At 34.7% G+C, this 13,806-nt stretch overlaps 1 protein-coding gene across 13 annotated transcripts in view; it reads right to left on the reverse strand.

Moving 5' to 3' along the window:
• The window catches only part of PRKAG2 (protein kinase AMP-activated non-catalytic subunit gamma 2), a 614,065-nt gene that overhangs the window by 50,977 nt on the left and 549,282 nt on the right, over positions 1–13,806 (reverse strand). For all 13 annotated transcript variants that reach the window (XM_077150199.1, XM_077150232.1, XM_077150194.1 and 10 more), the window contains 2 exons: positions 4,876–4,957; positions 3,972–4,030 (listed from right to left, as the gene is read on the reverse strand). In XM_077150199.1, coding sequence (XP_077006314.1) covers positions 3,972–4,030; positions 4,876–4,957 — 141 coding nt within the window. The remainder of the gene's footprint in view (positions 1–3,971; positions 4,031–4,875; positions 4,958–13,806) is intronic.

Genomic DNA, 13,806 nt, shown 5'->3' on the forward strand with positions numbered 1-13,806 from the left:
TTTTTACTATTATTACTTTTATTTTTTTCTCTAGATTAACATTCTATGTCTTTTTCGGTTGTGTTGCTAGTTCTTCTAAACCGATGCAAATGTACTAAGAAACGATGATCATGCATCTATGTGATGATGTTAAGAATTACTGATTGCATATGTCGAATGGTATGATTTCTAAATGTTGGGTTAATTTCTTTTTTCCGTTAATTAATAATAAAAAAAAAGAAATACAGGGCATTAGAAATAATCCAATCTGCAAATGAATGTAACTAAAGATTGAAAAATGAACAGAGCCTCACAGATCTGCAGGGCATTATCAAGCAGTTTTACACACCTGTAATTGAAGTCTTAGAAGGAAATGGGAGAACAAATGAGACAGAAAAATTTGAAGAAATAATAGCTGACAATGTCCCAAATTAGATGAAACACAAACTTAGAAAATCATTGAAACTCAACAAACCAAAAGCAGGACAAATATAAAAAAACCCAAACAATGAGGCATATCATAGTTACTGCTGAAATGCTAAGTTAAGGAGAAAATCTTAAGAGAAATGGCACATTACATGTAGGGGACTAGGGGTAAGAATTTTCACCGACTTCTACTTATAAGCAATGGAAGCCAAAACAAAATGGAATGTCATTTTAAGTTGTTAAAAGAAAAAAACCTATTAACTGTTTCTACAAACAACAAAACTGTCCCTCAAATTGAAGATGATATAACACTGTCAGATAAACAGAAATTGAGAAAATGTATCACTAAGAGTGTACTACACAAAATGCTAAATTCTTCAGAGTGAAGGAAAATGATACCAGATGGCAGAGCTACTTAAAGGAATAAAAACACTAGAAATAGTAAATATGTGGGTAAATATAAAACCCTAAATATTCTTTTTATTCTTCATTTCTCATTTGAAATAAAATTTATGGGGGGGCAGATTAAATGAAACTATATGCAAACTAATTAGATTGTGGTATGTTAAAACTGATATTGTGATCCATACATTATGCATAAAAAAATGCAAAGAGGTAAAAATAGCTAAAAAGTCAAAAAAAATTCTCTTAGTCAAGATGGGTAAGTGGAATTGTACTTAGCCTTGTAAAGAAAATAACTAGAAACTGGAAAAATGAATAAAAAAATTATTCTTTGACATAAGACAATAGGTAGTACAGAATAATCCCCAAAAGACAGGAAACAAAAGAGGTACTTTTCAGACTGTGATAAGGAAGTTGATCACAACATTCTTGGTGAGCTGAGGAGACAGAAATCTAAGTCTGGGTAGGCCGAGCCAACTGGAACTTGCAGGGCAGAGAACCAAAAAAGGGAGTTTTCATGCATGTGTAGGGTGAAGCTACATGAGGCCAGGAAAAGGACATCCAAGTAGCTGTATGTTGAATAATTCTCAAACCTACACTGAAAAACATATAAGTTCTGACGAAGCAGAGTGGAAAATCTTCACTGAACAACCAGGGTATTCTGTGGAGATCCCAGAAGTAGCTATAGGACTGAATTAGCTATGCAGTAAAGGCTAACACTATAACAGTAATCCTCCCAATAAGCACAAATGTTCAACATCGTTAGCCATTAGGGAAATGAAAATCAAACCTATAATGAGATACCACTTCACATGCACAAGGAAGGCTACAATTAAAAAAGGCAATAACAAATGTTGGAGAGGATGTGAAAAAAATTGGAATACACTGTTAATGGGAATGCACAATGGCATAGCCATTGAGGAAAATAGTCCGGCAGTTACTCAATGGTAAACATAATTAACTCATCAACTAAGTCTACTCCTAAAGGCTACTCCCCAAGAGAAATGAAAATACTGTCCATGCAAAAGCTTGTACACAAATATTTGTAGCAGCAGTATTTACATAAAAAAAAGGGAAAAACCCCAAATGTCCATCAATTGATACACAGATAAACAAAATGTGGTAAATCCATACAATGGGTATTATTCGGCAACAAAAAGGAAGGAAGTACTGACACAATAAAATGTGGATGAACCTTGAAAACATGCTAGATGAAAGAAGTCAGTCATAAAGGACCACACATTGTATGATTCCATTTCCATAAAATGCTAAGAATAGGCAAATCTATAAAGACAGAAGTAGATTAGTAGTTGCCTAGGTCTGGAAAGTGACTGAAGGGTGGGAGGGTGGAAGCTAAGAGATGTGGGGTTTCTTTCTGGGGTAATGAAAATGTTCTAAAATTAACTATAATGATGGTTGTACAAGTCTGAATATACTAAAAGTCATTGAGCTGTTCATTTTAAATGAGTGAATTGTATGGTATGGGAATTATATTTCAATAAAGCTGTTTAAAAAACAAAAACACTTCAAAAGGATCTAGCTGATTTGCAAGGAAATTAACTGCCTACCAAAACAAATTCCAATAAACTTTAAAGGAGGGCAACAAATACAGACACTCAAATACATAATGTTCAGAATGTTCAGCATCCATTAACAATTATGAGACTTGCAAGAGGCAGTAAATGTGACCTATAAACAGGAGAAAAATCAGTCAATAGAATCAGCCCAGAAATGACAGAGACGATGTAATAAGTGGAGAAGAATTTTTAAATGGCTATTACAATATGCTCAGGAATTTAAAGGAAAACACGAACATTCAAAGAGAGAAATACATTATCAAGGAGAGAAATGGAAAATATAAAAAGGACCAAATGGAACTTCTAGAGCAGAAAATACAGTATCTGAAACAGAAAAGTATTGTAGTGGACATTTGGAAAATGAACTAGATGAACTGAAATGTGAAGAAAAAAATGTTTCCTTGAAGCATTTTAAAAAAACAGTGGGCTATATACTTAGACTTCATCATTTTTAGTAATTTTGATTTAATTAACTACTGCTGAGATTCATAGGATCTAATCATTTAATAATCACATGTGTGGATTTTGCTAGTGCAAAAGCCGAAATACAATCACTATAAGGAAAACCAGTATTCATCTGCATTGGTAGTAATAAAGAAATTGGTCATGCCATTTGAAATAAAAACAGAACACTTATAGTCTTTGGTAAAACTTCCTTCTAAGAATATGTCTTATGAAGAAATTTACTTTTCCACTTTATGCAGAAATTTTATTGGGCAATAATGACCCATTACACATGAAAAAATATTAATTGGACTGACTTTTATCTTTTAGATATCTGAAATAGTATTAGGTAAAGGAACCAAGTTAAGTATACAATTCTGTCCTTCCTAACACTCCTTCCCCCCACAAAAAATAAGCTGTCAGAATCACAAATATCACAGCATTAAAGGACTTGAGTGTTTTTCAAACTATGCTTTGATACAACAGTGTTTTCAAATGGATCAGCAAATTCTGCCACTAAAATTAAGAATTGGCAGTCTATACCCAACTGGCAGAAAAAATGTCAAAAGGGGAATTTCTTCAAATTTAATTTTTACTTTTTTTTTCTTTAAGCCACAAAAATACATATAGCTTTTGTTGTACAGTTGCATTACACTATATTTATATCAACAGGCCGTAAAGATACACCCCTAGGGTAGCCCTGTCTCAGGAGTGAGGCTGTTGCTGCTGTCAGTCACCTGGAGAACTGCCTTTTGGGAGGGGGGCCTCCTTCACTCACAGGCAGAGCAAATCCTCAGCACTAGTCGGGCCCATAATGCGGTTACAGATCAGTTATCCTACATGTAGAGAAACTTAAAGAACATCTAGGTAATAAAGAAACAAATAGAGTTCATCGAAAGAATTTTGAAAACTGAATCAAGACGTTATTTCCTTTCATTTTTCCTGAGTCTATCTTCCTCAAGCTTCAAATATGATTGACTTAAGTTCTCTGCACATTAAATATGTTTTGAAAATAAACCACTGCCAATATCCCTGCACTAAAAAAGAAAACAAAACAAAAGAATCTTAAAATACACAAACACACTTACACATATACACAGACTTATTGAACTTGTTACTGACATAAGGATTGCTGGCACTTACCATGGGTGATTTATAGTATCTATGTAGTATGTTTATGAAATCTGTTATTGTTAGCATTCCTGAAACAAAAAAATTGTATTTAAAAAACAAAACTATGAAAACTTAAACATTTCAAGTGAAAAACAAACCTGGAATATTTATTAGAAAAACTTTTCAAATATAAACTTTAAAGACAGTATGTGCAACTCAATACATGATTTAAAACTATTAAACTGTTAATTATCCATATTAAACTAGTTTAAAAATTTTAGCCAAAATTAAACCTGCTGGAATTAACCATAGCATTTGGCATATCTCAATAGAAGTGTAATTTATTGATTGCCATAAAATATCATAACAGAATTGGAGCTATATGTAAATTATTTGAAATATTTTATAGTAACATAAAATATTCAGTAAACTTAAGAAACCTGGCACTTTGGGGGATAACTGGATTGTTTCCTGAGAAACGTTCCAAAAGATGGTTTTGAGGAAAGATTTTATTTTAACAAAGTCACTATTTACAGCATGCCTACCAGGTGTCAGGCCTAGGCCTACAGAGATGAAAACGATGTGAATTTCTGCCCCAAAGAAATTATAACCTAGAAGGCGGACAGACATAAACAGATACTCTCAAAATAATGTGATGAATACTAAAAGAGAAAATATCCACTGCTTATTATGACTTATAACCTGAGAAATTATGGTGTTTAAATAGTTTTAAATTGCACATTTTAAATACATATTTAGCAAAGATAACTATCATGTTTATATCATTTTCATTTGCCTGTCAAAAAGGTATATACTAAAGAGATGAGAAATGATATACCATAGGGGTATACATTTTAGGCTGATACCTTGAACAAAGGCCTTCTGCTTTTAAGGTTTTCCATTTTAGTTTCTTTCCCAGGTGCACCCTGCTTACCTACAAAACTTTGCTTTTTACTCTCCCACAGTGGCGCTGCACGAACACCATTTGCTACCAAGGCAAAGAAAGCCTTTTTAACCTGAAGAAAAATAAGAGAACCAAAACATACTTTTAAAGTCCACACATCAGGGAAAAAAATATCTTCAACTTTATTCTATTAAATCTTTAACAGCTATCTTCAGTTTTATAAATTTGAAAAGATAAAAATAATTGCATGGATTAATATTAGCAAAATCTTTTTGTTTTATACCTATAGACAAATACAGAAATAATCAAAACTGAATGCAATTAACTTCAAAATTAGCTTTTTCTTATTCTAATGACTCGTACATACAGATTTTATATAATTATAATGATATAAAATAATTAAACCTCAGAGTCTAACTTCTATAACTTCTATATATGGCTATTAATTCATTTAAAAACACTGAGGGTAATTAAAATGACTAGAAAATGAAAATTTGCTTTTAATATATTCAGTAATGAAAGAAACAAGCATACTTTCTTATTTCCCTGAGGGAGAAAAAGAAGAGGTATAACATGAGACACACTTGCACTTTGCTATCTTCTACAGACACTCACTGTGTGTCTATTATGTGTCTAGCTTTGTTCAGAGAATGTTCACATTAAATGGTTTCTCATTTAACGTTCACAAATATATTTTGGGATACCATACCAAGTGAAGGAGAAATCACACAAGATGATTTATTAAAACCTAAAAGTTTAGTGCTTTAAAAGCATCCTCTAAATCTGGATAACAAATAAGCACATGGAAAATTATTCAATCTTATTAATAACCAAGGAACTGCAAATTAAAGAAAAGTATTGTTTATAGCTACTAACTTAGTCAGTACTTTTTTTTTTTTTTTTTTTTTTTTTTTTTTTTTTTTTAAAGGAAAGACAGAGAGAAGGAAGGAAGGATAGAAGGAAGGAAGAGAGGAAGAAAGGGAAACAGCTTTTTTAAACATTTTCTTGTTTTATTGTATTTTGTTTCTCCGTTTTCGTTACATGGGCTGGGGCCGGGAATCGAACCGAGGTCCTCCGGCATAGCAGGCAAGCACTTTGCCCGCTGAGCCACCGCGGCCCGCCCTTTAGTCAGTACTTTTAAATTATAGTTTCTAATGCATGCTGTTATAAAACCACTGGTGGCAGCATAAAATGACAGAATAAGTTTTGGAAAGTAAGCTTGCAGCTTGTAGCAAGAATCACACAAATATTTAAAAAGCAATAGCTTTTTTTCTGTTGAATTATTTACTCATGTTAAATATTTAGGAGTGGGACTCATGAGCCAAAGATACTCAATGAGTATATCTAATACAGAAAACTGGAAAATTATTTAGCCCCAACAAAGGAAAACTTGTTACATATTGGCTTATCAAAGATAAGATATCAAATAGCAATTAAATTATTATTGTTATGAAGGCTATGGTGAGGTTAGGAAAAAAAGGTTCATGGCAATGAAAAATGCAAACTATAAAATCATACAATATGATTACAGAAAGTATGTATTTAAACGGAAAGGACCAAAGGGGAAACAAGCAAAAAAGTAATCTCTAGTATTAAGGAGCTAGGACCATAAAAATATAATTCTTTTAAACATGCAGTTCTGTTGTTATACAGCTGGATTTTTTTTTCAAGGTTTTTATTTTTTTAATTTTAACCTTTTTGTTGTATAGTATTAATATATATACAAAGCAAAGAAATAAAAAAAAAGCAATAGTTTTCAAAGCACTCTTTAACAAGTAGTTACGGGACAGATCCCAGAGTCTGTCATAGGCCTACCATACGATCCTCTCAGATTTTTCCTACTAGCTGCTCTAGAATATAGGAGGCTAGAGGGCTTAAAAATATTTTTATCACAACCAACCTTTTTTTTTTTAATGAAAAATAGCATATATACAAAAAAGCAATAAATTTCAAAGTACAGCACCACAATTAGTTGTAGAATATATTTCAGACTTTCGCATGGGTTACAATTCCACAATTATGGGTTTTTACTTCTAGCTGCTCTAAAATACTGGAGTACTGGAGACTAAAAGAGATATCAATTTAATGATTCAGCATTCATATTCATTTGTTAAATTCTATCTTTTCTGTATAACTCCACCATCATCTTTGATCTTTTCATCCCTCTCTTTAGGTAGGGGTGTTTGGACTATGGCAATTCCAAAGTTTTCGTATTGGAATCGTCTGTCACTAATATGGGGTAGGGAGATGGAACTTCAGATGTTCTGGAGAGGCTGGGCTAGGTTTCAGGACTTATCTGGACCAGGGACCCAACTGGAGGTTGTAGGTTTCCGGAAAGTTACTCTAGTGCACGGAACCCTTGTGGAATCTTGTATGTTGCCCTAGGTGGTGTTCTTTAGGATTGGCTGGAATGGTCCTGGCTGGGGGTTGGCAGGTTGTGAAAGGTAGCAAGGTTTACCTGAAGCTTGTGTAAGAGTAACCTCCAGAGTAGCCTCTCGACTCTATTTGAACTCTGCCACTAATACTTTATTAGTTACACTTCTTTTCCCCCTTTTGGTCAGGGTGGACTTGTTGATCCCATGGTGCCAGGTCTGGATTGATCCCTGGGGTCATCTCCCATGTCACCAGGGACTTTCACCCCTGGTGTCATGTCCCATGTAGGGGGGGAGGCAATGATTTCACTTGCAGAGTTGGGCTTAGAGAGACTGAGGCCATATCTGTGCAACAAAAGAGAAGTAACTCTCAGGCATACCTATAGGTACTCTAAGCTTCTCCGCTACCACATAAGCTTCACAAGAGTAAGCCTCGTGATCGAGGCATGGCCTGATTCAGGTGTCCCTAAAGTTTGACACAGTATCAGGGGATTCCCTGATGGTAAGGTTTAATAGTTTCATAGTCTTTCTCCCCTCCCTCAGGGAAGTTTATAAATACTTTTTGAATATCTGCTTAATTTACTCTAGGATGTATCCAGGCATTACAATAATCTATACAGGATTAAAGGACCTCTTTCTTATTCTGTGCTCCCTGTGTTTCAATTGTTCAAATGAGTTATACCGATAGGTTGAATTAGATTATGTACTGCAGAAAATTTCAGGTCCAGATCAAATAAACCTTTCTTCCACTGGTCTCAAAGAGTATATGTGGTTCTAAAATATAGACACTCTTTCTTAACCCTATGTTCTGAATTACTTTAATCCCAACCTGTTCGGCTTCGTTCTTATCTCTAAATATCAGGTTTTATATATATATAAAACATCTCTCAAAATCCAGAAATAATCATCACCACCCTGGACTTAATGTGTCTGCTCTAAAAGCTTACAATCTAGGCCGCTGTTTTCTTAAAAGCATTTTCTAAATGTGACCATACCATTCCTGTTTTGTTTCTGGCTTATTTTGTCTCACCAAATGTCCCACATGTTCATTCAATTGTGGCATGCCTCACGACATTGTTTCTTTTTGTAGCAGCACAACCTTCCTTCATAAGTACATACCATCCTTACCCAATCTACTTCTCAGTAAGTGCATCCTTCAGCCACCTGCATTCATTGGGCATTATGTAGAGGGCCCAAAGTCCACAGTCCATCAACACTCTCAATTTTAGATAATTTCATTGTTCCCAAGAGAAAGAAAACCATTAAACACATCCTCGCCAAACAGGAAATCTAAACCTCCTTTTAACATTTGTCCTTCCCCCCATTATTTATCTCTGCTGTTGCTGTGATAGTGCTTATGGTTTCATTTTGAACAAAGCTCAAAGCATGTAATAGCAGTTTTCCCCATATACTCCGGACTTAAACACTCTTTGTACAAGAATCATATCTTTGAAGTAATTCTTACAAGAACTAATTCTTATTTCTAGTATTAATCAGTTGGACACATAGGTCTATATAACCCCTTTCAATCTTGTTCATCTTCAATACGGTAATATTACTTATAGACCCACGAGAGAACCACCTTCATTTCTATCTATTCCCTTACAGTGAAGTTCAACCTTATTAGCTAACGGTTCACCCATCCCTAGCTTCTATGTATCTCTAAGTCCCCTATATTCTGTATTATAAGCCTTTGCTTATACCTTTATGCTGGTCATAAGATCATACAGTATCTGTCCTTTTGCATCTGGCTAACTTCATTCAGCATTATGTCCTCCAGGCTCATTCATCTTGTAATGTGCTTCAGGATGTCATTTTGTCTTAATGCTGCATAATATTTCATGGTATATATTTACCACATTTTGTTGATCCACTTGTCTGTTGATGGGCATTTGGTTTGTTTCCATCTTCTGGTGATTATGAATAATGCTGCTATGAACACTGGTGTGCAAATGTCTGTTTGTGTCATTGCTTTCAGCTTTCTGGGTATATACCAAGTAGGGCTATTGCTGGGTTATAGGGCAACTTGATATTTAGTTTCCTAGGGAACCACCAAACAGTCTTCCATAGTGGCTGCACCATTATACTTTCCCACCAGCAGTGCATAAGTGTCCCAGTTTCTCCACATCCTCTCCAACATTTATAGTTTCCTGTTTGTTTAACAGCAGCCATTCTTATAGGTGTGAGGTGGTATTTCATTGTAGTCTTGATCTGCATTTCCTTCTAGCCAATGAAAATGAGCATCTCTTGATGTGCTTTTGAGCCATGTATATTTGTTCTTCAGAAAAACACCTATTCATATTTTTAGCCCATTATATAACTGGGTTGCTTGTTCTTTTGTTGTTGAGTTATATGATTTCTTCATATATACAGGAAATCAAATCTTTGCCTGATATGTGATTTCCAAATATTTTCTCCCATTGAGTTGGCTGCCTCTTCACCTTTTTGACAAAGTCTTTTAAGGTGCAGAAGCATTTGATTTTGAGGAGTTCCCACTTATCTATTTTTTCTTATGTTGTCTGTGCTTTAGGTGTAAAGTTTAGGAAGCTACCTCCTATTACTAGGTCTTGAAGATGTTTCCCTACATTTTCTTCTTGAAGCTTTATGGTGCTAGTTCTTATATTTAGGTGTTTGAGCCACTTTTAATTTTTGTGTAGGGTTTAAGTTAGGGGTTCTCTTTCATTCTTTTGGCTATTGACATCCAGTTCTTCCAAGCCCAATTACTGAAAAGACTATTTCGTCCCAGAGCAGAAGATTTGGAGGCTTTGTCAAAAATCCGTTGACCATAGATTTGGTGGTCTATTTCTGCACTCTCGATTTGATTTCATTGGTCAATGCCTCTATCTTTGTGCCTGTACCATGCTGTTTTGACCACTGTGGCTTTATAATAGGTTTTAAAGTCAGGGAATGTTAATCCTCCTACTTCGTTCTTCTTTTTTTAGGTTGCTTTTAGCTATTCAGGGTCTCTTTCCCTTCCAGATGAATTTGGTAATTAGCTTTCCCAGATCTTCAAAGTAGGCTGCTGGAATTTTGATTGGTACTGTGTTGAATCTGTAGATTAGTTTGGGGAGAATTGACATCTTAGCTATATTTAGTCTTCTTATCCACAAGCAGGGAATGTCTTTCCACCTATTTAGATCTCCTTTGATTTATTTTAGCAATGTTATGAAGTGTTCTGTGTACAAGTCCTTTATGTCTCTATTTAAGTTCATTCCTAAGTACCTGATTCTTTTAGTTGCTATTTTGAATGGAATTTTTTCATTGACTGACTCGTCAGCTAGGTCATTGCTTGTGCATAAAAAGTTACTAATTTTTGCACATTAATTTTATATCCTGCCACCTTGCTGCATTTGTTTATTAGCTCAAATAACTTTGCTGTAGATTTCTCAGGATCTTCCAAGTATAGTATCATATCATCTGCAATGTAAAATGAAAATTTTACTTCTTCCTTTCCAATTTAGATGCCTTTTATTCCTTTGTCCTGTCTGATCACTCTAACTAGAACTTTAAGCACAATGCTGAATAGTGGTGACAGTGGGCATCCTTGTCTTGTATCTGATCTTAGGGGGAAGGCTTTCAGTCTTTCTCCATTGCGTATGATGTTGGCTATCAGTTTTTCATATATTCTCTTTATCATATTGAGGTAGTTACCTTTGATTCCTATCTTTTGGAGTGTTTTATCAGAAAAGGATGCTGAATTTTGTTGAATGCTTTTTCAGCATCAATCGAGATGATCATGTGATTTTTCCCTTTCAATTTGTTAATGTGCTGTATTACATTAATTGATTTTCCTGTGTTGAACCATCCTGGCATTTCTGGTATAATCCTTACTTGGTCATGGTGTATAATTCTTTTAATGTGTTGTTGGAGTCGATTTGCTAATATTTTATAGAGAATTTCTGCATCTATGTTCATTAGGGAGATCGGCCTGTAGTTTTACTTTCTCATAGCATTGTCACCTGATTTTATATTAGAATATTAGCTTCATAAAATGAGTTAGATAGAGAGTTCCTTCTTCCTTCATCTTTTGGAAAAGTGTGAGCAGGATTGGTGTTAGTTCTTTTTGGAATGTTTGATAAAATTCCACTGTGAAGCCATCTGGCCCTCGGCTTTTCTTTGTAGGAAGATTTTTGATGACTGATTGAATCTCTTTACTTGTGATTGGTTTGTTGAGTTTGTGTGTCTCCAGGAATTTGTTCATTTCATCTAAGTTGTCTAGTTTGTTGGCATATAGTTGTTCATAACATCCTCTTATGATTTCTTTTATTTCTTCAGGATCTGTGGTAACACACTCTTTCTCATTTCTGATTTTGTCCTCTCTCCTTTTTTCTTTGTAAGTCTTGCTAGTGGCCCATCAATTTTATTGATTTTCTCAAAGAGCCAACTTTTGGTTTTATTGATTCTTTCCAGGGCTCTTTTGTTCTCCCATTCATTTATCTCTGCTTTAATCTTTGTTATTTCTCTTCTCCTATTTGCTTTGGGGTTAGTTTGCTGTTCTTTCTCAAGTTCCTCCAGGTGTGCTGTTAATTCCTCAATTTTTGCCTTTTATTGTTTTTTAATATAGGCATTTAGGGCAATAATTTCCCCCTCAGCACAGCCTTTGCCGCATCCCAAACGTTCTGATAAGTGGTATTCTCATTTTCATTAATCTCTAGTAGCTACTGATTTCTCCAGCAATTTCTTCTTTGACCCAAGTTGTTAAAGAGTGTGTTATTTAATCTTCTATTTGTGAATGTTCTCGTTCTTTGGTGGTTATTGAGATTCAGCTTCATCCCATTGTGATCAGAGAAAGTGCTTTGAATAATTTCAGTGTTTTTAAATTTATAAAGAACTGTTCTGTGCTCCAGCATATGATCTATCCTGGAGAATGTTCCTTGAGCACTAGAGATGAATGTATATCCTTGTGCTCTGGGGTGCAATGACCTATATATGTCTGTTAGGTCTAATTCATTTATCAAGTTATTTAACTTCTCTATTTCCTTGTTGATCTTCTGTCTGGTTTTTCTATCTATAGAGGAGAGTGGTACATTGAAGTTTCCTACTATTATTGTTGAAACATCTATCACTCCTTTCAGTTTTGCCAATGTCTGTCTCATGTACTTTGGAGCACCTTGATTGGGAGCATGAACATTTATGATTGTTATACCTTCTTGGTGAATTGACCCTTTAATTAGTATACAGTGTACTTCTTTATCTCTTATGATGTCTTAACATTTAAAGTCTGTTTTGTTTGATATTATTATATATTCTTCTTATGCTTACAACTTGCATAGAACATCTTTTTCCATCCTTTCACTTTCAATCTATTTGTATCCTTCTAAGGTGAGTATCTTGTAAGCAGCATAGAGCTGGATTATGTTTCTTAATCCATTCTGCCAATGTGTATCTTTCAATTGGTAAGTTTAGTCTGTTAACATTCTAAGTTATTACTGAAAAGGTGTTTCTTGAATCCACCATCTTTTTAATTTTATTTGTAGAGCTATATATTCTTTTCCCTCTTTCTCTTTGTATTCCTTAAATTACTCTTAGTGGTACTCTTCAGTTCTGTGCCCTCCTCCAGACCTCCCTCGCCTGTCTTTTTTTTCAGCAGGCTGTTTTTATTTTTTCTTGTAGGGCCAGTCTCTTGTCGACAAATTCTTTCAGGACTTTCTTTTTCTCTGAAAACTTTAATCTGTCCTTCAGTTTTGAAGGACCATTTGGCTAGGTACAGAATTCTTGGCTGGAAGTCTTTCTCTTTCAGAATCTTGAATATATCACACCACTGCTTTCTCACCTCCAGGGTGCTAGTTGAGTAGTCTGAACTCAGTCTTAATTTGATTTCCCTTGTATGTATTAGACTTTTTTTCTTGCCACTTTCAGGATTTTCTCCTCCTCTTCAACATTTGACAAGGCTGATTAGAATGTGTCTTGGGGAAGGCCTATTTGGATTTATTCTGTTTGGAGTTCTTTGGACTTCTTTGATTTGTATATTTATGTCCCTTATGAGGGTTGGAAAGTTTTCCCCCATTATATCCTCAACTACTCTTCCTAGCCCTTACCTCCTCTCTTCTTCTTTTGGGACACCAACAATTCTTATTTTGCATGCTTTGTTTTGTCTATCATTTTCCTGAGATCCAGTTGAATTTTTTCCATCTTTTTTTGCCATTTGCTGTTTTGAGTCTTCGAAGTCAGTTATTCTGTCCTCTATATCACTTATTCTTTCTTCTGTCTCTTCACATCTGGTGTTGTGTGCCTCTAGTATGTTTTCTATTTGATAAACAGAGTCTTTAATCTTCATGATATCTGCTATTTTTCTACTTATTCTTTCATATTCCTCTTTATGATCTTCTTGATCTCCTTTATGTCATTTGCTACCCCACTTATTTTATTAAGTAGAGTTGTAGGAACATCTTTGATTAGTTGTTCCAATGTCTGTGTCTCCTCTGGTGTTTTAATTTGGTCATTAGGCAGGGCTATATCTGTCTGTATTGTGACATGCTTAGTGATCTTCTGCTGTCTTAGTGGCATGTACATATCTTGATTGATTTACTTTGGGAGTTGATTTTTTTCAGTACTCTAAGGCCTTGTGTTTGCAGGATGGATGTACAGC

The sequence above is a fragment of the Tamandua tetradactyla genome, chromosome 1 (assembly GCF_023851605.1).
Source record: "Tamandua tetradactyla isolate mTamTet1 chromosome 1, mTamTet1.pri, whole genome shotgun sequence".
NCBI lineage: Eukaryota > Metazoa > Chordata > Mammalia > Pilosa > Myrmecophagidae > Tamandua > Tamandua tetradactyla.